Source organism: Coregonus clupeaformis, chromosome 26 (assembly GCF_020615455.1).
Source record: "Coregonus clupeaformis isolate EN_2021a chromosome 26, ASM2061545v1, whole genome shotgun sequence".
NCBI classification, from domain to species: domain Eukaryota; kingdom Metazoa; phylum Chordata; class Actinopteri; order Salmoniformes; family Salmonidae; genus Coregonus; species Coregonus clupeaformis.
In genome coordinates, this window is record NC_059217.1 from 30,914,725 (window position 1) to 30,941,515 (window position 26,791).

At 44.9% G+C, this 26,791-nt stretch overlaps 1 protein-coding gene across 1 annotated transcript in view; it reads right to left on the reverse strand.

Moving 5' to 3' along the window:
- LOC121540477 (tensin-3) overlaps positions 1–23,746 on the reverse strand; it is a 90,910-nt gene extending 67,164 nt beyond the window's left edge. Inside the window, 11 exon segments of the mRNA XM_045207624.1 lie at positions 1,473–1,578; positions 1,647–1,740; positions 2,462–2,537; positions 4,908–4,968; positions 5,087–5,199; positions 5,722–5,754; positions 5,756–5,803; positions 15,884–15,948; positions 22,967–23,089; positions 23,335–23,383; positions 23,595–23,746. Of these exon segments, the coding sequence (XP_045063559.1) occupies positions 1,473–1,578; positions 1,647–1,740; positions 2,462–2,537; positions 4,908–4,968; positions 5,087–5,199; positions 5,722–5,754; positions 5,756–5,803; positions 15,884–15,948; positions 22,967–23,089; positions 23,335–23,383; positions 23,595–23,746 (920 nt within the window).
- Between the last annotated feature and the right edge of the window lie 3,045 nt (positions 23,747–26,791).

A 26,791-nucleotide genomic window follows, 5' to 3' on the forward strand; every position in this document is an offset into this window, starting at 1 on the left:
CTACAACTTGATTGGAGTCCACCTGTGGTAAATTCAATTGATTGGATATGATTTGGAAAGGCAGACAGCTGTCTATATAAGGTCCCACAGTTGACAGTGCATGTCAGAGCAAAAACCAAGCCATGATGTCGAAAGAATAGTCCATAGAGCTCCGAGACAGGATTATGTCGAGGCACAGATCTGGGGAAGGGTACCAAAAAAATTCTGCAGCATTGAAGGTCCCTAAGAACACAGTGTCTTCCATCATTCTTAAAAGGAAGAAGTTTGGAACCACCAAGACTCTTCCTAGAGATGGTCACTTTGACAGAGCTCTAGAGTTCCTCTGTGGAGATGGGAGAACCTTTCAGTAGGACAACCATCTCTGCAGCACTCCACCAATCAGGCCTTTATGGTAGAGTGTCCAGACGGAAACCACTCCTTAGTAAAAGGGTCCCCCCCCCCCAAAATTGTAAAGTGGTTATCCCACTGGCTATAGGGTGAACGCACCAATTGGTGAGTCGCTCTGGATAAGAGCGTCTGCTAAATGACGTAAATGTGCCCCTGAGCAAGGCACTTAACCCTAATTGCTCCTGTAAGTCGCTCTGGATAAGAGCGTCTGCTAAATGACTAAAATGTAAAATTTAAAATGTAAAAGGCACATGACAGCCCGCTTGGAGTTTGCCAAAAGGCACCTAAAGACTCTCAGACCATGAGAAACAAGATTCTCTGGTCTGATGAAACCAAGATTGAACTCTTAAAATAGCTGTGCAGCAACGCTCCCCATCCAACCTGATAGAGCTTGAGAGGATCTGCAGAGAGGAATGGGAGAAACTCCCCAAACACAGGTGTGCCAAGCTTTTGCAAACATTTGCAACAATTTAAAAAAAACTGTTTTTGCTTTTCATTATGGGGTATTGTGTGTAGATCAATTTAATCAATTTTTGAATAAGGCTGTAATGTAACAAATGCAATGGGTCTGAATACTTTCCAAATGCACTGTATACTAGCCCCCAGAGGGTAGAGCCTTTCAGGCTCTGCAGTCTGCTGAATACTGTCCCCTTCTGGCCAGAGCAAGGAGGCACAGGTAGGCTGGACTGTTAGCTTTGGTCAAGCAGGCCCAGAATAAATCAAACCTTTTTGCACAATTCCTGCTCAAACACACGTATTGTGAAAACAGACGTCCCTGTGTATCTGTTCAGACTGACTGAACAGGTGAACAATTCTGATGCGGTGGTCCCAGAAGGAATTATTTGATTTGTGACCGAGTCATGATGTCTGTCACCTCTGCTCTGCTTGGCCTGACAGATACAATAAAGCAGGGTGAATGTCTGTGACGGCGACTGACAGGATGTGTGACTGCATGGTGACGGGGGTTGGTAGGGGCTGTTAGTCAGCCACACCATCTGTAGTGGTGGTCCAGGTGTGTGTTCGTTGGACCATGCTGGTTTGAGGGTGTTTGAGAGTTTAGGATTATGCCTAAATACGATGATGGCTGGGAATTACCCCGCATCTTCTCAGGACTCTCAGAGAACATCAACTCAACCTTTCCATCGTCAGGAAACCTGGGATCTGGAAAAGGGAGGGAAGTTGAACATCCATCTCTATCTGTGTGTGTATATCACACCTGCAATCATCACCTGGTGATTGGACCAAGGTTAGCCAGTGACAATATTGAGAGAGAGAGAGATTAATTGAATTAGGCTGGAGCCTGAAGATAACCTCTCGGCTGGCTGTCTGAGGATTTTTATCATAGCACACCACCTGAACCACAGACAGTAGATACTGACAGTTACCTCACCTAGCTGTCTATACATGTTCATAGAATCATTCCAGTCCACTAATGTTTGTACAACATTACATGTCCCATGTGGGTTTCAGGATTTCAGAGTTTAAAAGTGCAGGCAGAGTGCGAATTGTATTGTGACCTTTTTTTAACAGAACTTCCTATTTGCAATTTTCTTTCAAGATGTTTTTATGGGCCTAATAGTAAAATATGTTTTTTAACGTTTAGAATGTATGACCTTTTAAGGTGGCATGAATACAACCAGTCATTAAGTTTATCTGAATGCCAAACAAATCACTTCAAAAAGTAGGCTACCTGCGCATGAGGCTACCTGCACACTCCAATAATTCCAGCATCCAAAGAGTGCACTATGCACTCAGCCCTCTCTAATGAGACATGAGCTCCCCTAAATGTAACAAGTAAACCCCAACAACACATATTTTTGTTGTAGCCCCGGACAAGCACACCTGATTCAATTGGTCAACTAATCATCAACCCCTCATTGAGTTGAATCAGGTGAGTTTGTCCGGGGCTACAACAAAAATGTGTTCTGTTGGGGGTACTCCAGGACTGGAGTTGCGAAACATTGAATTAGAAACTTCCCAAAGTTTGACTTTTGTTGCATTTACGGGAACTCATGTCTCGTAATTCGCACACTGAGTGCAGATGCTGACTGTATATGAGTGTGATGATATCTACCATTATGTCTCCCTTCAGCAGTTGAGCTGGTTGCAGTACAAGGTATACCCTGTCTATCTGTACTGGTCGCACGTAACTGTGACAGATATAAACAGACAAAGTAAACACATAATTTTTTTACCATTGCTGGTTTAACAGCATTATGTTAGCGTGTAGTTAATATACACTGAGTGTACAAAATATTAGGAACACTTGCTCTTTCCATGACGTACACTGACCTGGTGAATCCAGTTGAAACTATTATCCCTAATTGATGTCACCTGTTAAATCCACTTCAATCAGTGTAGATGAAGGGGAGGAGACAGGTTAAAGAAGGATTTTTAAGCATTGAGACAATTGAGATATGGATTGTGTATGTGTGCCATTCAGAGGGTGAATGGGCAAAACAAAATATTGAAGTGCCTTTGAACTGGGTATGGTAGTACATTATATTACATTTTCGTCATTTAGCAGATGCTCTTATCCAGAGCAACTTACAAATTGGTGCATTCACCTTATGATAGCCAGTGGGACAACCACTTGACAATATATTTATTTATTTGTTTGGGGGTGGGGTAAGGGGGGGTAGAATGATTACTTTATCCTATCCCAAGTATTCCTTAAAGAGGTGGGGTTTCAAGTGTCTCCGGAAGGTGCTGAGTGACTCCGCTGTCCTGGCATCGTGAGGGAGCTTGTTCCACCATTGGGGTGCCAGAGGAGCGAACAGTTTTGACTGGGCTGAGCGGGAACTGTGCTTCCGCAGAGGTAGGGGGGCCAGCAGGCCAGAAGTGGATGAACGCAATGCCCTCGTTTGGGTGTAGGGACTGATCAGAGCCTGAAGGTACGGAGGTGCCGTTCCCCTCACAGCTCCGTAGGCAAGCACCATGGTCTTGTAGCAGATGCGAGCTTCAACTGGATGCCAGTGGAGTGTGCGGAGGAGCGGGGTGACGTGAGAGAACTTGGGAAGGTTGAACACCAGACGGGCTGCGGCGTTCTGAATGAGTTGTAGGGGTTTAATGGCACAGGCAGGGAGCCCAGACAACAGCGAGTTGCAGTAATCCAGACGGGAGATGACAAGTGCCTGGATTAGGACCTGTGCCGCTTCCTGTGTAAGGCAGGGTCGTACTCTGCGAATGTTGTAGAGCATGAACCTACAGGATCGGGTCACGGCCTTGATGTTAGCGGAGAACGACAGGGTGTTGTCCAGGGTCACGCCAAGGCTCTTTGCACTCTGATTCAGCAGGGAGGAAAAGGTGGCTAAGAGCTTCCTAGGGTTAGAGGCAGATGCTTGGAATTTAGAGTGGTAGAAAGTGGTTTTAGCAGCAGAAACAGAGGAAGAAAATGTAAAAAACTGCCCGGAGCCCTGTTCTGTGAGCTCGCAATGAGTTGTCAAGCCACGGAGCAGGAGGGGAGGACCGAGCCGGCCAGGAGGATAGGGGACATAGAGAGTCAAAGGATGCAGAAAGGGAGGAGAGGAGGGTTGAGGAGGCAGAATCAGGAGATTGGAGGGAGAAGGATTGAGCAGAGGGAAGAGATGATAGGATGGAAGAGGAGAGAGTAGCGGGAGAGAGAGAGCGAAGGTTGCGACGGCGCATTACCATCTGAGTAGGGGCAGAGTGAGTAGTGTTGGAGGAGAGCGAGAGAGAAAAGGATACAAAGTAGTGGTCGGAGACTTGGAGGGGAGTTGCAGTGAGATTAGTAGAAGAACAGCATCTAGTAAAGATGAGGTCAAGCGTATTGCCTGCCTTGTGAGTAGGGGGGGGACGTTGAGAGGGTGAGGTCAAAAGACGAGAGTAGTGGAAAGAAGGAGGCAGAGAGAAATGAGTCAAAGGTAGACGTAGGGAGGTTAAAGTCACCCAGAACTGTGAGGGGTGAGCCATCCTCAGGAAAGGAACTTATCAAGGCGTCAAGCTCATTGATGAACTCTCCAAGGGAACCTGGAGGGCGATAAATGATAAGGATGTTAAGCTTGAATGGGCTAGTGACTGTGACAGCATGGAATTCAAATGAGGAGATGGGTCAGGGGAGAAAGAGAGAATGTCCACTTGGGAGAGATGAGGATTCCTGTGCCACCACCCCGCTGACCAGATGCTCTCGGGGTATGCGAGAACTCATGGTCAGACGAGGAGAGAGCAGTAGGAGTAGCAGTGTAGTAGGTGACAGGCGCACTGGTTTGAGTGTGTCAAGAACTGCAACGCTGCTGGGTTTTTCACACTCAACAGTTTCCTGTGAATGGTCCACCACAAGTATGGTCCATCACCCAAAGTACATTCAGCCAACTTGACACAACTGTGGGACGCATTGGAGTCAACATGGGCCAGCATCCCTGTGGAACGCTTTTGACACCTTGTAGAGTCCATGCCCCAATGAATCGGGGTGCAACTCAATATTAGGAAGGTGTTCCTAATGCTTGGTACACTCAGTGTATATAATCTAAATGTATAATAGGTGAAGTATTATATCGCACTATACTGCTGAGGTGCAGACGGCCTGCAGGCTCTGGTACACTCTCAGGAACAGGCGACATCCTGCACACAGCACAAACAGGAAATATACAGCGTAAATTCAGCAGTGCATCATAAATTGTATGAGAACAATGTGTATCATTTTGATGTGTAGTGGGGTGTTTCTGTCAATGTTTATAACCTCCCTCAGGATTTATGTTGAGCATGCCTTGAAGAACAACACAGAGGAGGAAGAGAGGAGAGGCATTCATCTTCATCGCTCCCATTAGCAGACTGCTGAACATCCACACATACCTTATGTGGGGAGAGAGAGGGAGAGGAGGAAGAGAGAGAGAGGGGGAACAGAGAGTGAGGGGATAAAGAGAGAAAGAGAGAGTAAGACAGAGAGTGTGAGAGAGAGAGAGAGAGAGAGAGAGAGAGAGAGAGAGAGAGAGAGAGAGAGAGGGAGAGAGAGAGAGAGAGAGAGAGAGAGAGAGAGAGAGAGGGGGAGGGAAAGAGAAAGAGACAGAGAGAGAGAGGGTTGAGACAGAGGAGGGGATAGCGAGAGAGAGAGAGAGAGCAAGAGAGAGAAAGAAAGAGAGAGAGGGAAGAGAAGGAGTGTATGTAAAGTGATTGACCTCCCAAGTCTGACCCCTGACCCGTGTAATCTCAGGTAAAACTTCAGAACAAGGAAGCCCTCAGCCAGAAAACAACATCTGAAGCTCACTGTTGACCTGAGAGTTGACCTTTGAACTATATTGACCTGTTGTGCAGAGGAGCTTTTGCAGATCTCGAGGTCAACCAACCAGATTTGCTGTGTGTGGGGCTGTTTCCTACCGTTTCTGTGAGGGAGTCATCAGCGAGGACACTGTCGTTGAAGAACCTTCTCATGGCAAAGTGGTCTAGAGCCAGGTCTGCACTGAGGGAGACACACACACATTTAGTCTAGACCAGGTCTTCACTGAGAGAGACACGCACACATTTCAACACCACAGCTATGGCCCAATTGTAGGCCAGCCCACACCCCGGCCTCTCTTTTATCAACACTCAATGCGAAAGGTTTTATTGTCTTCTCATGAATTCAACCTTCTCTGTGTTGCGCTCGACTTCCCCCATTCTGTCACACCTCTGTGAAGCAGGTTAACTTTACAGTATTGGTCAACAACTCAGATTTTTTATCCAAACAAGTCAGATAGGTGGTGGGCTTTAGAAAGCTATGTGCTTTGGTCTTCGAGATGATCAATCTCTGTCAAGGGAGAAGCTGGTTTTTACATATTGTGTATAGGTATTTCTTCTGAACACATTTCCGTTTGTTGGAAATACATTTCCGTTTGTTTTCCAAATACTTACTTTTATATTCGCTAGCTGGACAGGCAAACGCAGACGAGTACTACTGTAAACCAATCAAAACTTGTGTACTATCCAGGTACCATCTCTGACGATCACGTTAGCCAATCACGTTCTCTGGATCTAAGGTACTAAACACAGCTGGTGAGAGCTCGAGAGAGATCTCCGTCTCTCTAGCTTGCTAGTTAGCTAGCTAGTTACAACAAGTAGATCTGTTGCTAGCTAGCAGGAACAGATGGCTTTAATCACTACCTAGCATGTCAATCCGGGACAAGCAGTGTTTCAGGTATCAGTTTATTCCAAGTAATAATTTAACCCTTTAGAACCCATAGCAGTCGTCGACAGCCTTACTTTAAATTACTATAGCGGCCGCGAACGGCCTTGTTTTCTAACAAAAATATCTGTGTCAATATCACAAAATGTACTTGCTAACAACCCATTGTTGTATTCGTGTGGCTGTTGTCATCAACCAGAAACTGGAAGCAGGGTATGCTATCATTTGACTTTTCAAAGTTTTTTTAACTTCAATACTCAAAATGACAGAGCCGAAGCAGACACGACTTTTCACTGTGAAAGAGGCTTCATCTATGTTATTTGGTGATACGGATTCGCACACGTCCTTGCACTTTGAAAAGCGATGATGTCGAGGTGAGTGAAATAAGTAAACATCGATGTTGTCGATGTGTGAAACTTGGGGAATAGATTACAGATTAGCAAATCCTGTCATGATGATATGGTTGGTACAGGTGAGCACATCAGCGGTGGAGCTCAAATGATTGCTCTCTGATTCATGGAAATAGTTGCAGTGTTTGGCTTTATATAGTCAGCTAACTAGTTGGTTGTTTTGTCTTGTTACTACCAATGTAATTAATATGGAAATGGCCCAAGCTACTTGATATAGCTAGCTAGCTAACTAGTTAGTCTGTCAGGCAAGAAAAGTTGTGTGTAGCGGTAAATTTGGGCTGTGCTCACGAAGCGTCAACCTCAGCTATCACTTTCACTAGCTAGCCATACAGACAACCAGCTAACGAGCCACCAAAATAAAGGCTAGAATAATTGTTGTTTATGTGTTGGGCTTAGGTTATGGTTTGTCATGTTTTCTAGGTGCAGATATTCATAAGCTATACATTGCCTCGTTTTCCTATTATTTGACAGTTTAGCTGTCCAAATGTCGGCCTTTTACCAGATCAATGTTTTTTGCATGAAATATTAACTGATCAAAATGTTGTATGTTATAGTCTATAGATAATATTCTGCCCACAATATTTTTTACAAATACATGTTAGGCTATATAAAGAACAGCTATGCATGAGTTAATGAAAAGCAGCAAACAGACACAACATTGTTTCACATTCTTTCATAAAAGACTCATAAAAAAAACAGGCAATAGGCTATACAGCTGACTTCACTTTTTCCCCGCCAAATAGGCCTACAAGGAAACTCGACGAAGTTGATTGCGCGAGGGGGTCTGTGTGTCTTGTAGTACCTTCCACAAGCCATGGATTCTTTGTCTTTCTCTCCCTCTCTGATCATGCTTAGATACTACAGTGAGGGAAAAAAGTATTTGATCCCCTGCTGATTTTGTACGTTTGCCCAGTGACAAAGACATGATCAGTCTATAATTTTAATGGTAGGTTTATTTGAACAGTGAGAGACAGAATAACAACAAAAAAATCCAGAAAAACGCATGTAAAAAATGTTATAAATTGATTTGCATTTTAATGACGGAAATAAGTATTTGACCCCCTCTCAATCAGAAAGATTTCTGGCTCCCAGGTGAATTTTATACAGGTAACAAGCTGAGAATAGGAGCACACTCTTAAAGGGAGTGCTCCTAATCTCAGCTTGTTACTTGTATAAAATACACCTGTCCACAGAAGCAATCAATCAATCAGATTCCAAACTCTCCACCATGGCCAAGACCAAAGAGCTCTCCAAGGATGTCAGGGACACGATTGTAGACCTACACAAGGCTGGAATGGGCTACAAGACCATCGCCAAGCAGCTTGGTGAGAAGGTGACAACAGTTGGTGCGATTATTCGCAAATGGAAGAAACACAAAAGACCTGGCAATCTTCCCCGGCCTGGTGCTCCATGCAAGATCTCACTTCGTGGAGTTGATCATGAGAACGGTGAGGAATCAGCCCAGAACTACATGGGAGGATCTTGTCAATGATCTCAAGGCAGCTGGGACCATAGTCACCAAAAAATGAATGGGTAACACACTACAACGTGAAGGACTGAAATCCTGCATCGCCCGCAAGGTCCCCCTGCTCAAGAAAGCACATATACAGGCCCGTCTGAAGTTTGCCATTGAACATCTGAATGATTCAGAGGAGAACTGGGTGAAAGTGTTGTGGTCAGATGAGACCAAAATCGAGCTCTTTGGCATCAACTCAACTCGCTGTGTTTGGAGGAGGAGGAATGCTACCTATGACCCCAAGAACACCATCCCCACCGTCAAACATGGAGGTGGAAACATTATGCTTTGGGGGTTTTTTTCTGCTAAGGGGACAGGACAACTTCTCTGCATCAAAGGGACGATGGACGGGGCCATGTACCGTCAAATCTTGGGTGAGAACCTCCTTCCCTCAGCCAGGGCATTGAAAATGGGACGTGGATGGGTATTCCAGCATGACAATGACCCAAAACACACGGCCAAGGCAACAAAGGAGTGGCTCAAGAAGAAGCACATTAAGGTCCTGGAGTGGCCTAGCCAGTCTCCAGACCTTAATCCCATAGAAAATATGTGGGGGGAGCTGAAGGTTCGAGTTGCCAAACGTCAGCCTTGAAACCTTAATGACTTGGAGAAGATCTGCAAAGAGGAGTGGAACAAAAATCCATCCTGAGATGTGTGCAAACCTGGTGGCAAACTACAAGAAACATCTGACCTCTGTGATTTCCAACAAGGGTTTTGCCACCAAGTACTAAGTCATGTTTTGCAGAGGGGTCAAATACTTATTTCCCTCATTAAAATGCAAATCAATTTATAACATTTTTGACATGCGTTTTTCTGGATTTTTGTTGTTGTTATTCTGTCTCTCACTGTTCAAATAAACCTACCATTAAAATTATAGACTGATCATGTCTTTGTCAGTGGGCAAACGTACAAAATCAGCAGGGGATCAAATACTTTTTTCCCTCACTGTAAATGTTTTGTTAATGCCAGTATTGCCTTGTAACTTAATCTTTATGCCTTGTATAATGTAATCATTCATTTTACAAAGTTATTAAATAATACTTGTGTTTTGCATTCGCTTCTCATGAACATTTCTTGATCTTAGTCAGCTAAACGCATAAGACTTGATTGCCCATTCGGCAAAATCAGATCATGACTCCGTACTCCTGCTTCCTGTTTACAAGCTGAAGCTCAAACAGGAAGTACCGGTTATTTGCTCCGTTAAGAAATGGTCATCAGAATCAGAGATTATACTACAGGACTGCTTTGCTAGCGCTGATTGGAACATGTTCCAAGACTCTGACGATAACATTGACGAGCTAACCCCCTCCATCACTAGCTTCATTAGGAAATGCATCCGCGACGTTGTCCACACAGTGAAGGTTTGCTGCTTCCCCAATCAAAGCCCTGGATTAACACAGAGGTTGGCGCTAAACTAAAGGACAGGGCTACCTCACAGAGGGCTATCCCAAACAACCCTGAGGACAGGAACAAGGACAACAACTCCCACTACGACCTCCGCAAAGTCACCAAACAAGCAAATGGACAATATAGGAATAAGGTAAAATAATATTACACAGGCTCCGACGCCCGCCACATGTGGAAGGGATTACAGTCCATTATGGATTACAAAGGAAAACCCAACCGTGATCTGCCCAACAATGCCTCTCTTCAGACTAACTCAATACATTTTATGTACGCTTCGACAATAACAACACCGTGCCGTGCGTGAGGGCCCCCTGAGGCCGATGTGAGAAAGGTCTTTAAGCAGGTCAAGATTCGCAAGGCCACGTGGCTGGACGGTATTCCAGGGTGCGTTCTCAGAGCATGCACAGAACAGCTGGCAGGCACATTCACGGTCATATTCAACCTCTCCTTGTCCCAGTCTGTAATCCCCACATATCTTAAGCTGACCACCATAATTTGTGTTCCCAAGAACTCTAAGGCTTCATGCCAGAATGACTACCGCCCTGTAGCACTCACATCTGTAATCATGAAGTGCTTTGAAAGGGTGGTTATGTTAAACATCAACTCCATCATCCAAGTCACCCTAGACCCACTCCAATGTGCATACCGCCCCAACAGATCCATAGACGACGCAATCTCAATTGCACTCCACACTTCCCTCACCTACCTAAACAAGAGGAATACCTGTGTGAGAATGCTGTTCATTGACTACAGCTGAGAGTTCAATAGCATTGTCCCCGCCAAGCTCGTCACCAAGCTTAGGACCCTGGCACTGAACACCTCCCTCTGCAACTGGATCCTGGACTTCCTGACGGGCAGTCCCCAGGTGGTGAGGGTAGGCAACATCACCTCCACAACGCTGACCCTTAACACAAATGCCCCACAGGAGGGGTGTGTGCTTAGTCCCCTCCTGTACTCCCTGTTCACCCACGACTGTGTGGCCACGCACAACTCCAACACCATCATCAAGTTTGGTGACGACATGACGGTGGTAGGCCTGATCACTGGCGACGATGAGACTGCCTACAGGGAGGAGGTCAGTGACCTTGCAGTGTGGTGCCAGGATAACAACCTCTCCCTCAACGTCAGAGGAGAGGGGAGGGAGGAGGTGTCCAAATCACTAAGCACTTAAAATGGTCCACACACACACACGCACAGTCGTGAAGAATGCGTGAAAGCACCTCTTCCCCCTCAGGAGGTTGAAAAGATTCATCATGGGCCCTCAAATCCTCAAAAAGTTCTACAGCTGAACCATTGAGAGCATCTTGACTGGCTGCATCACTGCTTGGTATGGCAACCGCACCGCCTCAATCGCATGGCGCTACAGTGGATGGTGCGTACAGCCCAGTACATCACTGGGGCCGAGCTCCCTGCCATCCAGGACCTCTATATCAGGCGACGTGAAAGGAAGGCCCGGAAAATCGTTGAAGACTCCAGCCACCCGCGCCATAGACTGTTCTCTCTGCTTCCGTACGGCCAGCGGTACATAAAGTCTGACACCAACAGGCTCCTGAACAAGCCATAAGACTGATAAATAGTTAACAAAATGGCTACATGGACTATCTGATTTGACCCTTGTATTTTTGCACTGTCTCTATACACACACACAGGACTCTACACACTCACGCAAACTGACACTCCATCACACACAAACAGACACTCACTTAATTTGCTCACACACACATAACATGCACACACATTTAAACTGACTCTACACACACTCACATACAATCATCTAATACACTGCTGCTACTCTGTTTATCATATATCCTGATGACTATCACTCCAGTATCCCTGCACATTGTAAATATGGTATTGGAACTGACCCTGTATATACACTGGAAATAAACACTTCCTGCATTTTTCTGGTGGCCAAAGTGTCCTTCCCAACCTGTGTGACCCTTCCCATGATCTCTCAGTGACATTACTGACACTTTAATGTCAACTCTGGAATGAGGAGGACACACAGGGTTGCATACTATCCAAATGACACACTTATGGGAGATTTTAGAGCAGCGCCTGAGACAGCTTTTTCCACCACCATCAACAAAACACCAAATGATGGAATTTCTAACATGTGGAATTGTTTTAAGATGATCATACCATGGATCATTTAACTATTTGATTTAGAGTTTTAGGACCCCTGTAGGTATCCCCCCCAAAATATTTTAATTTGGGCTTTACTACTAGGCCTATAGCCCATAGAAACGCATTGAATAACACATTCATAAATGGAAAAACAGACAGTTAACTATTATATAACATTGTCGAGTGCCGATTGTGTTGCTGGTTTTCTTTCATGTAAAACATTACTGTCACGCCCTGGCTCTAGGGACTCTTTTATGTTGAGCCAGGGTGTGTAGAGTCTATGTTTTGTGTTCTTTGTTTTAGTTTCTAGTTCATGTGTATCTATGTTGGCCGGGGTGGTTCTCAATCAGAGGCAACGAGAATCAGCTGTTGCTTGTTGTCTCTGATTGGGAACCATACTTAGGCAGCCTGTTTGGCACAGTGTTTTGTGGGATCTTGTTCCGTGTTGGTTTGTGTATGTTCCCAAGGACTTCACGTATCGGTTTGTTGTTTTTGTTCGTGTGGTGAATATTTAATAAAAGATGTTCGCATTCCACGCTGCGCATTGGTCCACTCCTTTCGACGATTGTGACAGAATTACACACCAGCTATGGAGTCAGCAGGAGCAGCGGCGGCGCCCGAGTCGCTGGAGGATCGGCTCAGCAGCCAGGACGCCAGGATCCAGCAACTCGGGTCAGCCATGCAAGAAGTGATGAACACCCTGCGCCGATGGGAGAGAGGAGGAGTGCCCACACCTCCTCCTACCGTACCACCACCATCGGCCAGTCCTCCCATACCAGCACCGGAATCCAGTGGGATTCGGCTCTCGCTCCCGAGGGCGTATGATGGCACCGCAGCCGGGTGTCAGTGGTTCCTCCTGCAGGTAGAACTCTACCTGGCTACCATACACCCAGCGCCCTCGGGATACGAGAGCATTTCCGCCCTCATCTCCTGTCTCTCCGGCAAGGCGTTGGAGTGGGCCAACGCCGAATGGAGGGGAATAGACGCCGCCACCATCACCTACGCGGAGTTCTCCCGCCGCTTCAGGGCGGTTTTCGATCATCCACCTGAGGGTAAAGCGGCGGGGGAGCGTCTGTTCCACCTCCGACAGGGGAAGAGGAGCGCACAGGAGTTCGCACTGGATTTCCGGACTCTAGCGGCGGATGCGGGATGGAATGAGAGGGCCCTCATCGACCACTATAGGTGTAGCCTGCGTGAGGACGTTCGTTGAGAGCTGGCCTGCAGGGACACCAATCTCTCCTTCAACCAGTTGGTAGACATGTCCATCCGTCTAGATACCCTGCTGGCCACCCGCGGACGTCCCGAGTTGGGGCCGTCCATTCCATCCTCCAGTGCCTCCGAGCCGATCCCTATGGAGCTCGGAGGTGCTGGCGCTAGAGGGAGGAGGAGAGAGAGCCCGAGGGAGGCCGTCCCCTGCACCAACTGTGGTCGTAGAGGACACACAGCGGCTCGGTGCTGGGGAGGGTCTCCAGGGAGTCGGGTCGACAGGTCACGCACTGGGGAGCCATTCCAGGTGAGTAGGCGCCCCACTTATCCAGAGCTCTCTGTTGTTCACTTATGTATACCTGTAATGTTTCCCCAGGTTGCATCTCATTCCCAGCATAAGGCGCTAGTCGATTCAGGCGCAGCTGGGAATTTTATTGATCGGAAATGTTGTGCCCGTTGATGCTCCCTTTCCTGTCCATGCCCTAGATAGTCGTCCGTTGGGATCTGGGTTGATTAGAGAGGTCACGGCACCACTTAAGATGAAGACGCAGGGGGGTCATGAGGAGACCATTCAGTTATATCTGATCGACTCTCCTGCGTATCCCGTGGTGTTGGGGCTTCCTTGGTGAGTCGCCCATGATCCCACCATTTCGTGGCAACAGAGGGCTCTCAAGGAGTGGTCTGCCCAGTGCGTTGGGTGATGTCTAGGTGTTTCCGTAGGGGCGACCACAGTGGAGAGTCCGAACCAAGTGCCCGCAATGCACATTCCCCCTGAGTATGAGGATTTGGCACTCGTGTTCAGCAAGACTAGGGCGCACGCGGCTGCCACCTCATAGACAGGGAGATTGTGCGATAGACCTCCAGACAGGGGCAGCACTCCCTGGGAGCCATGTGTATCCTCTGTCTCAAGAGGAGACGGCGGCTATGGAGACATACATAGCCGAGTCCCTGAGACAGGGATACATACGGCCCTCCACTTCCCCTGCGTCCTCTAGTTTCTTTTTTGTGAAGAAAAAAGATGGAGGGTTGCGCCCGTGTATTGATTACCGTAGTCTCAATCAGATCACTGTCAAATACAGTTACCCTCTTCCTCTGATTGCGAGTATGACGGAATCATTACGCGGAGCGCGTTTCTTCACAAAACTGGATCTCAGGTGCGCCTACAACTTGGTGCGCATTAGGGCGGGAGATTAATGGAAGACAGCATTTAGTACCACCTTGGGTCATTATGAGTATCTCGTCATGCCATACGGGTTAATGAATGCTCCTTCGGTCTTTCAATCCTTTGTGGACGAGATCTTCCGGGACATGCATGGGCAGGGTGTAGTAGTGTACATTGACGACATCCTAGTGTATTCTGCTACACGGGCCGAGCATGTGGCACTGGTGCGCCGAGTATTGGGTAGGCTGTTGGAGCATGACTTGTATGTCAAGGCAGAGAAATGTCTGTTTTTCCAGGAGTCCATCTCCTTCTTGGGTCATCGGTTGTCCGCGTCAGGGGTAAAGATGGAGGTTGACCGGGTGTCAGCCGTGCGTAATTGGCAAACCCCAACCACTGTTAAAGAGGTGCAGCAGTTTTTGTGTTTTGCCAATTACTACCGGAGGTTTATCCGGGGTTTTGGACAGGTGGCAGCTCCCATTACTTACCTGCTGAAGGGGGGCCCGGTGCGTTTGCAGTGGTCGGCAGAGGCGGACAGGGCATTTGGTAAACTTAAGGACCTGTTCACTTCGGCTCCGGTGCTGGCACACCCGGACCCCAATTTACCGTTACAGGTAGAGGTGGACGCGTCAGAGGCCGGTATTGGGGCAGTGCTATCGCAACGGTCAGGCACGCCACCTAAACTCCGCCCCTGTGCTTTCTATTCTAAGAAGCTCAGTCCGGCAGAGCGAAATTATGACGTAGGGGACAGGGAGCTGTTAGCCGTAGTGTTTTGTCCGCTTGTCCGTTCGGTGTCTCGTGTATGTTTAGTGTTTACGCGTGTTTGCGTAATCGTTCGCCTCCTTTGTTTTCGAGGCCTTTTGTTTTTCCCTGTGCTTTATTTTTAGTAAAGACATTTTTGATTGAACCTCCTTGTCCTGCGCTTGACTCCACCACTGCATCCACATCCGAACTCTGACAATTACATTAGAAATAATACAAGCCATGTTTGTATTAAACACTCCTCTCTCTGCATACCTGAGGAGAAGTGGATACTGTAGCTTTGATATAGTATATTGTTAGTATACAGTTTTAGTATAGCTTTTACTACAGCTTTGGCACTGTACTTTACCCTATGTTCATTCTACATTGCTTCTCTTTCTTTTGAGGATTGGGATAGCTAGCTGGGTAATCATTAATGTTTATTTGGGATCCAGGCAGGGTCCTGATAATCATACAAAGGTATCTTCTTCTGTTCTGACATATATTCAGGACAGGACACTGTCTTTGTTAAAGAGGAGACCAATGATATGCCAGGAATGTGTGAGGCTAGTACTTTTCAGACTGGGCTAGTAGAAAATGTGTTCAACTAGCCTGCCAGGAGAGAGATATTTAGTATTTTCAAACATCGCATGGCATAGATTTTGGACCCAAATGTTACCCGGGCTAGTAGAAATCGCGGCCTACTTGCTTGGCTGGCCAGTACCCAAAATTGTTATGTTCCCATCCCAGAGGCTAGCTTCCCCTGCATAAGATACAGTAAAAATGCTATGGTTTGTTAGCATCAGTGTTACCTGGCTGATATGCTGCTGAAGTGGATGTACCAGGCCACCATCACCCTGACTCTGCCTTGACCACCCTGTAGGGGGTGGAGCCAAGACACAGGTCAAGAGTTCATTCAGAGGTCAGACCAATCAAAACCCTGATTAAATATGTTTGAATGTGGCACATGATAGAGCCCAGGAGAGATACACAAAGGACGAGAGATAAATAAAATGAAGAGCAAAGAGAGGGGTAGAAAGGGAGGTGATCAATAAGCGTGTGTGTGTGTGTGTAAGTGTTAGTGTTAGGTTGACTCATAACCTGCAGTCCCCGTTGTTATATACGCTGGGCGGACGGGTTTAGGCTCATTAAATATTGTGTGGCTGAAGGGTGGGTGGGTGGCGGGCGGCTTGAATAAAGAGAAACAATACCTTAAAAAATCCATGAATGTGTAATTATTGTGCAATTTATATAGTCGACGTTGAGGTTTTTCTTTCATTATTTTCGGCTATCTGGTATTAGTGCATAAACCTAAACTTTAGGGATTAACTGTATGCGCGCCAAATGGCCCACACAGCCAATCCCCAAATAATGCTTTTGAGGAACGGGCAGAAAAAGTTAACATCAATCCACGAAGGCAAAAAGGACATTGTCGAAGTTGAATTCAATAAGACAAAGCTGCGAAAGGAGAGTTGAAAATAAAGAGAAGGGAGGGCCAGAAAAGTAATGCTTGGAAAATAATTGGTGAAGTGGTAGCAGTGCCCTGCTTTGTTTTGTGTGATGATTGTGAGGCGCTATACAAATTCGACAGTCACAAGAAGGGACTTCAAATAGGCCTATGGCATGTCAAGGGAACTGTAGCCTACTGTTTAGATGGGTTAAATGGAAACTGAAATCTGGACATTGACTAACCAGAATAACCTATTGTTTTAAGGCAAACTCCAAAGTCCTCAGATTATACTAGTCCCGTGTGAATTGACAACCCTGTGTTTTTTTAGAAATGTATGAGTTTTACATGTGTTGCTTGCGGTTTGAGCAAGAAAACCATAATTGATTCGATAAATTGAACGGTGCTGCACATAGCCTATACAGTGCATTAGGAAAGTATACAGACCCCTAGACTTTTTCAGCATTTTGTTACGTTACAGCCTTATTCTAAAATGGATTAAATAAAACAAAATCCTCATCAATCTACACACAATACCCCATAATGACAAAGCGAAAACAGGTTTTTAGAATTACCTTATTTACATAAGTATTCAGACCATTTGCTATGAGACTTAAAATGTAGCTCAGGTGTATCCTGTGTCCATTGATCACCTTTGAGATGTTTCTACAACTTGATTGTACACCTGTGGTAAAATCAATTGATTGGACATGATTTGGAAAGGCACATACCTGTCTATATAAGGTCCCACAGTTGAATGTGCATGTCAGAGCAAAAACCAAGGCATGAGGTCTAAGGAATTGTCTGTAGAGCTCCGAGACAGGATTGTGTCGAGGCACAGGTCTGGGGAAGGGTATCAAAAAATGTCTGCAGCATTGAAGTTCCCCAAGAACACAGTGGCCTTCATCATTCTTAAATGGAAGAAGTTTGGAAGAACCAAGACACTTCCTAGAGCTGGCCACACGGCCAAACTGAGCAATCAGGGGAGAAGGGCCTTGGTCAGGGAGGTGACCAAGAACCTGATGGTCACTCCAACAGAGCTCCAGGGTTCCTCTGTGGAGATGGAAGAACCTTCCAGGAGGACAACCCTCTCTGCAGCACTCCGCCAATCAGGACTTTATGGTAGAATGGCCAGACGAAAAACACTCCTCAGTCAAAGGCACATGACAGCCAACTTGGAGTTTGACAAAAGGCACCTAAAGGACTCTCAGACCATTAGAAACAGGATTCTTTTGGTCTGATGAAACCAAGATTGAACTCTTTGGCCTGAATGCCAAGTGTCACGTCTGGAGGAAACCTGGCACCATTCCTACGGTGAAGCATGTTGGTGGCAGCATCATGCTGTGGGGATGTTTTTCAGTGGCAGGGACTAGAAGACTAGTCATGATCGAGGGAAATATGAATGGGGCAAAGTACTGAGAGATTCTTGATGAAAACCTGTTCCAGAGTGCTCAGGACCTCAGACTGGGGTGAAGGTTCACCTTCCAACAGGACAACGACCCTAAGCACACAGCCAAGACAACGCAGGAGTGGCTTCGGGACAAGTCTCTGAATTTCCTCGAGTGGCCCAGCCAGAGCCCCGACTTGAACCCGATCTAACATCTCCGGAGAGACCTGAAAATAGCTGTGCAGCGAGGCTCCCCATCCAATCTGACAGAGCTTGAGAGGATCTGCAGAGAAGAATGGTAGAAACTCTCCAAATACAGATGTTCCAAGCTTGTAGCGTCATACCCAAGAAGACTTGAGGCTGTAATCGCTGCCAAAAGTGCTTCAACAAAGTACTGAGTAAAGGGTCTGAATACTTATAGTACCAGTCAAAAGTTTGGACACACCTACTCATTCAAGGGTTTTTCTTTATTTTTACTATTTTCTACATTGTAGAATAATAGTAAAGACATCAAAACTTTGAAATGACACATACGTAATCATGCAGTAACCAAAAAAGTGTTAAACAAATCAAAATATATTTTATATTCTTCAAAGTAGCCACCCTTTGCCTTGATGACAGCTTTGCACACTCTTGGCAATCTCTCAACCAGCTTCACCTGGAATGCTTTTCCAACAGTCTTGAAGGAGGCTGCTTTTCCTTCACTCTGCAGTCCAACCCATCCCAAACCATCTCAATTGGGTTGAGGTCGGATGATTGTGGAGGCCATGTCATCTGATGCAGCACTCCATCACTCTCCTTCTTGGTCAAATAGCCCTTACACAGCATGGAGGTGTGTTTTGGGTCATTGTCCTGTTGAAAAACAAATGATAGTCCCACGGAGCACAAACCAGACAGGAAGGCGTATCGCTGCAGAATGCTGTGGTAGCCATGCTGGTTAAGTGTGCCTTGAATTCTAAATAAATAACAGACAGTGTCACCAGAAAAGCACCACCGCAACATCACACCTCCTCCTCCATGCTTCACGATGTGAACCACACATGCAGAGATCATCCATTCACCTACTCTGCGTCTCACAGACACGGCGGTTGAAAACAAAAATCTCAAATTTGGACTCATCAGACCAAAGGACAAATTTCCATTGGTCTAATCTCCATTGCTCGTGTTTCTTGGCCAAAGCAAGTATTTTCTTCTTATTGGTGTCCTTTAGTAGTGGTTTCTTTGCCGCAATTCGACCATGAAGGCCTGAATCACGCAGTCTCCTCTGAACAGTTGATGTTGAGATGTGTCTGTTACTTGAACTCTGTGAAGCATTTATTTGGGCTGCAATCTGAGGTGCAGTTAACTCTAATGAACTTATCATCTGCAGCAGAGTACTCTGGGTCTTCCTTTCCTGTGGCGTTCCTCATTAGAGCCAGTTTCATCATAGCACTTCATGGTTTCTGCGACTGCACTTGAAGAAACGTTCAAAGTTCTTGAAATGTTCCTTATTGACTGACCTTCATGTCTTAAAGTAATGATGGACTTTCATTTCTCTTTTGCTTATTTGAGCTGTTCTTGCCATAATATGGACTTGGTCTTTTACCAAATAGGGCTATCTTCTGTATACCACCCCTACCTTGTCGCAAGACAACTGATTGGCTCAAAAGCATTAAGAAGGAATGAAATTCCACAAATTAACTTTTAAGAAGGCACACCTGTTAATTGAAATGCATTCTAGGTGACTACCTCATGAAGCTGGTTGAGAGAATGCCAAGAGTGTGCAAAGCTGTCATCAAGGCAAAGGGTGGCTACTTTGAAGAATCTCAAATATAAAATATATTTTGATTTGTTTAACACTTTTTTGGTTACTACATGATTCCATATGTGTTATTTTATAGTTTTGATGTCTTCACTATTATTCTACAATGTAGAAAATAGTAAAAATAAAGAAAAAAAACCTGGAATTCATTTTCACACATTTATAAAAATCTGTTTTTGCTTTGTCATTATGGGGTATTGTGTGTAAATTGATGAGGGGAAACAATTTAATCCATTTTAGAATAAGGCTGTGACGTAACAAAATGTGGAAAAAGTCAAGGGGTCTGAATTATTTCCGAATACACTATATGAAGGGCATAAATGTATCAACTTTCACAGTGAATGCTTTTCAACATCGCCAAATGCATCATAAAAAAATATTGCGCATATTTAATGCAACCCTTGCTGTTAATAGATCGCAAAGCAGCATACAACTGAGTTAAACGTTTGGATCAAGTTCACTTTCTCATCCATAGCCTAAAAATGCATATCAAGTGCAAGTTAGCTGTTTAGCTCACATCTGCAGCTTGGGGGGCATTTAGGACGTCTTCTACTACAGATCACTAAAATGATTATGATCACACTTCCTCAATTCAAATAGTATGTTTACACTGTACCAAAGATGGTTTGGTATGGTTTAGAAACTTGGGAATCAAGCTTCAGTTATCAGTGTAGCCTGTTTTTGTCTGGACTTGTTGACACATCTTCACACCTTCTGTCATAACTGTCCATTTTTATATATATATATATATATAAAAAAGAAAGAATTTTGAAAAAACTTAGCCCATCCGAATCGTCCTCTGGAATAACGGACATCCAGGGGTAATAAATACATAACCAATGGTCTCTAGTAATACTAGTCCCATGTGAATTGGACTATAGCCTTAATAATAACTCCTGCAGAATTAAGTATTTCTTGCAGTAAAATTATACACCAAATGTAGGCAAAATTTGGACTTGGAACAGGAGTGGAGAAATATGATTTATTTATTTCTGCATCTTGAGAGAATGCAAAGCTCAGTTAGATATTATCTGTAGAGGTGCTGTCTTCATCATTAAAGCATCATAAAAACTGATAGTATTTCAACCACATAAAATATGCATTGAAGCCTAACTGAAATCTAATCAGAAACACTTTGGGTCGTTTTCACAGCTTTCTTTTACAAACTGATGTAATTTGGACATTTTGCACAGAAAACCTTTCCCTTTTTCTTTTTCTTTATTGTATTTTCTCCCCAGTCCCTAAAAGTCTTTGCTCCGCGAAAGATGACAGAGTAAACTTTACTGATGTCAACTAGATTGAAACATTCATTCTATTAATCTATGACATTATTCTGTTGAGCAAGGGTTTATTTAATCTTCTAGGGCAACATAAAATGACAGAAGAGAAACTACAGTGGGAAGAACAAGTATTTGATACACTGCCGAATTTGCAGGTTTTCCTACTTACAAACCATGTAGAGGTCTATAATTTTTATCATAGGTACACTTCAACTGTGAGAGACGTAATCTAAAACAAGAATCCAGAAAATCACATTGGATGATTTTTAAGTAATTAAATTGCATTTTATTGCATGACATAAGAATTTGATACATCAGAAAAGCAGAACTTAATATTTGGTACAGAAACCTTTGTTTGCAATTACAGAGATCATACGTTTCCTGTAGCTCCTGACCAGGTTTGCACACACTGAGGCAGGGATTTTGGCCCACTCCTCCATACAGACCTTCTCCAGATCCTTCAGGTTTCGGGGCTGTCGCTGGGCAATACGGACTTTCAGTTCCCTCCAAAGATTTTCCATTGGGTTCAGGTCTGGAGACTGGCTAGGCCATTCCAGGACCTTGAGATGCTTCTTACGGAGCCACTCCTTAGTTGCCCTGGCTGTGTGTTTCGGGTCGTTGTCATGCTGGAAGACCCAGCCACGACCCATCTTCAATGCTCTTACTGAGGGAAGGAGGTTGTTGGCCAAGATCTCGCGATACATGGCCCCATCCATCCTCCCCTCAATACGGTGCAGTCGTCCTGTCCCCTTTGCAGAAAAGCATCCCCAAAGAATGATGTTTCCACCTCCATGCTTCACGGTTGGGATGGTGTTCTTGGGGTTGTACTCATCCTTCTTCTTCCTCCAAACACGTAGAGTGGATTTTAGACCAAAAAGCTTTATTTTTGTCTCATTAGACCACATTACCTTCTCCCATTCCTCCTCTGGATCATCCAGATGGTCATTGGCAAACTTCAGACGGGCCTGGACATGCGCTGGCTTGAGCAGGGGGACCTTGCGTGCGCTGCAGGATTTTAATCCATGACGGCGTAGTGTGTTACTAATGGTTTTCTTTGAGACTGTGGTCCCAGCTCTCTTCAGGTCATTGACCAGGTCCTGCAATGTAGTTCTGGGCTGATCCCTCACCTTCCTCATGATCATTGATGCCCCACGAGGTGAGATCTTGCATGGAGCCCCAGACCGAGGGTGATTGACCGTCATCTTGAACTTCTTCCATTTTCTAATAATTGCGTCAACAGTTGTTGCCTTCTCACCAAGCTGCTTGCCTATTGTCCTGTAGCCCATCCCAGCCTTGTGCAGGTCTACAATTTTATTCCTGATGTCCTTACACAGCTCTCTGGTCTTGGCCATTGTGGAGAGGTTGGACTTTTATACAGGTAACGAGTTCAAACAGGTGCAGTTAATACAGGTAATGAGTGGAGAACAGGAGGGCTTCTTAAAGAAAAATGAACAGGTCTGTGAGAGCCGGAATCCTTACTGGTTGGTAGGTGATCAAATAATTAATTAATGAAAATGAATTACTTGAAAATCATACAATGTGATTTTCTGGATTTTTGTTTTAGATTCTGTCTCTCACAGTTGAAGTGTACCTATGATAAAAATTACAGACCTCTACATGCTTTGTAAGTAGGAAAACCTGCAAAATCGGCAGTGTATCAAATACTTGTTCTCCCCACTGTACATGTATCTAATTACAGACAAGTTGACTAACAAATAGCCTTCCAAAATGTTGGAAATTATAAGCAGAAACCAGGCAAAACAAAATCCTGCACCTCATGTCAAAAAATCGTTCTTTAGTCTTTGACTGTAGCCTATAGCACATTTTCTATATTTGGGTTAGGGTTGGGTGGGGGCCTCAGATTTTCACTTTATCGGGCCGTTGCGGATGGGTTTTTATCAATTGCGGGCGGTTGCGGGTGAAAAAACAGCTGATCCGCGCACCACTAGGGTGTATGTTTGTGTTTGTGTTTATTCCTACCCGGCAGTGTATGACCAGTACATGCTGTGCGTGTGAGTGGAGCCAGTTTTCCATGGTTTTACAAACACCACACATCTGTTCCAGGGACGGAGCCAGCAGGTCCAGCCAGCCCGTGAACAACACCTGAGACACACACACACACAAACACACACACACACACACACACACACACACACACACACACACACACACACACACACACACACACACACACACACACACACACACACACACACACACACACAGTAACCTTGATGAGTAACCTTGCTTGAGACCTGAAGGCTTGTGTTAGCTCCCCAAGCTAGGCTTTAGCTCAGTAGTCTTGAGTCATACACACAGAGACGCAATAGCTACAGTATTCATTTTACCTTGGGGTTAATATGGGTCAGGCTATCATTCTTCTCTGAGAGGTTAATCCGATGAGGAAGAGGAAGATGATGATGATGGGGGCATAGATCAGTTATGGGGCAGACTTCGGTCTGTGTCCCAAAAGGCACCCTATTCCCTACATAGTGCACCACTTTTGACCAGAGCCGTGTGGACCCTGGTCAAAAGTAGTGCACTACGTAGGGAATAGGGTGCCATTTGGGACACAACTGGAGTCTGCTCTTCAGCCCCTATCCTCCTCACTATGTAGTTGTGGCCGTGTTTGGACTTGAGCATCTGTGTGATGTCACGCAGGTTCTGGGGGTAGGTCTGGTCTGGGCATGCCTGGGGGAAAGATACACTGATGATGCGCTCTGTGATGTAGTCCAGGTCAATTCGATATCCCTCCTCCATGGCTGGGATCAATCTTGTAAGAAAGAGTCAGCGAGAGAGGGAGAAGAGGGGGGGTTGAAATGGAGGTAGGGAAAAAGAGAGAGTGAGAGAGTGAGAGAGAGAACATGGAACATTCTAGGAGAATGTCTCACATGAGGAACTCTGTTTTCAGTTCAGTTTCACTTTGACTCATCAAAAGTTCACTACACCCAGATTATTTGAGGATTGACACATTAATTATGCCCTCAGAAACTCAATGCTTGCGGGAAGTGATTTTTTTGCCCACACAGAGATATTTGAGTTCAAGTCCAGCCATGCGTATTAGCTAATTCTTTAGTCCTAAATCCTTTGACGGGCAGTGATGCTCAATGAATGCGGAATTGGGGGCTTACAAATGAAAAGATTAGTGTTACTGTAACAGCTTAGTCATAACCCTCGACATCCCCTCACTCACCCTTTCCCTCTTTCCCTCTCTCATTTACTTATTCACTAATTCAATAATTCATGCATGCAGACATGACACACACACACACACACCTCCAGTCAGTTGAGGCATATGCGGATGAGGCTGTGTCTGGAAGGGTGATGTCTGCCGAGTGCTCAAAACATGGATGAAGTCATCCAGACACACCTGAACCTACTCATCGACTCACATTAGATACTGCAGTCCATGCTAATTATTCCTCAACAGAACTAGCAATACTGAAAATGGTTTAACTGTCTTTATCCTAATACTGAATATATTTCTAATTGTTACCTAGGAATATGTGACAAGGAAAGGTTGTACACGTTTTCGAGTAACTGTGCTTTCCTGTGCGCAGTCTGATTTCTTCCCTCCCACACATCTCTAGCCATATAGATTGGTACACCATTTGAATTCAATCACTTTTTGACAGCATCCCTTTGGACTTAAACTAAACTTTCCATACATGTTTGCCAATGGAAGAAGTGGTCAGAAAGTGACTTTTTGGAAGTGAATGCCAAAACATTCAGGATATAACGGTGCTACATTTTTTATAAAATAAAATGTTTTATGAAAATTGACATTTTTTTTACATTAATGTCAATTATCTAAGAAAGCGTGATCTCCAATTTTTCGCATATTTTGTAGCTTAGACCCTGCTTTACACCATCTGATTTTTTTTTGTGTTCTGCCCGCCATCGGTTGAGACACAACATGCTCTTGAATACAGGGTGGGTGTCATTTCAATCATATAAATATATTTCATAGAATGGACCTATCCCTTCAGACCACTGCAATTTAGCTGGTACACCATTGAAATGTAAATATAATTGAAACTTAATCTTCTAATTACTACCACAAAGATGGCCGCCGATCCACCTACCATCAAATGTCAACTTAAATGGCCATGTGTGTCTATTCTATGATCTCTATTTCTATGATTTCTATATATTTCCTATGGAGGATTGACAGTATAATTTAAAACAACAGATATTCCCCTTCAAGTGAACATTCTCTGATGTATGGACCTCCAACCATCTTTGTGGTAAAACTTGAAAGGTGAAATCTTTATTTGATTCCTATTTTCGTACATTTATCAGCCAAAACTCCTGAGTGGCGCAGTGGTCTAAGGCACTGCATCGCAGTGCTAACTGTGCCACTAGAGATCCTGGTTTGAATCCAGGCTCTGTCGCAGCTGGCCGCGACCGGGAGACTCATGGGCGGCGCACAATTGGCCCAGTGTCGTCCAGGGTAGGGGAGGGAATGGCCGGCAGGGATGTAGCTCAGTTGATAGAGCATGGCGTTTGCAACGCCAGGGTTGTGGGTTCGTTTCCCACGGGGGGCCAGTATAAAAAAAACAAAAACAAAAAAATGTATTCACTAACTGTAAGTCGCTCTGGATAAGAGCGTCTGCTAAATGACCGTAAATGTAATGTAAATGTAAAACATTCAAGAGCATGGTGTGTGTCAACCGATGGTGGGCACAACACAAAAACCTCAGATGATGTGGATATGGAAAAAATCAATTTAGATAATTGACGTTTAAGGTTAAAAATTACAATTGTTGTTAGACATTTTTTGGGGGGGAAATTAACAAATAGTTTGACAACCCTGTTTGTAAGCTTTTAAATTATATTGATCTCAACCGTTTATCTTTTCCAGTGATATGGATGTCTCATGGTATGGTGGGGTATGCAAAATAGGTCAACTTTGAGCAACTTTATCTCTTGAAGGTCAGGGGATGGACTCTTCAAGGTGCCGATAGCATTCCACAGCAATGCTGGCCCATGTTGACTCCAACGCTTCCCACAGTTGTGTCAAGTTGGCTGGAAGTCCTTTGGTTGGTGGACAATTTTTTATACACACGGGAAACTGTTGAGCGTGAAAAACCCAGCAGCGTTGCAGTTCTTGACAAAAACCGGTGTGTCTGGTCTGGCACCTGCTACCAAAGGCACTTAAATATTTTGTCTTGCCCATTCACCCTCTGAATAGCACAATTAAAGATATACGTGTGTGTATGTTTCCCTTGTATGTGTGTGTTTAATTGTGTTTCTCTTGTATGTAAAATAGTTTAATTGTGTTAATGAAGGTAGTTTTAAAATGTATCTAGAAGCAACATATCCAGCTGCGGCCTGTGCTAGGCTGGGTCGCTGGCTGGCTGGCTGTCCTTGGGCCTCAGACAAACTGAGTACCCTACAGTGCTAATGATGTCACATGTGTCCTGTAATGATGAAATCAGACTGAATCACTGCCTCGGACAGTGACGATGTCAGAGAGATTATAAATTACAAACCTGATCATTTAATAACACTCTTGTCCTCTCTCAAATGCCAATTCCCAGGCAACGTAAATACTACAGGCAAATGCCTTAATCTAACTACATGAGCCAAGCCTCAGTTAGAATATTTGTTGTCTGTTTATTCAACACTTTTAGACCAGTATGCCCTATATTTGTCTCTTCTCTCCTTGAGGAAAAGGGGATGGATATGACACACACACACTATAGGGTGTTCTCAGTGTACAGAGTAGTCCTCAAACCAAACTAGCCACGTCTAATTACGTGTTCTTTACGTGGATAGCACAGGTTGGCAGTGAGACTGTCC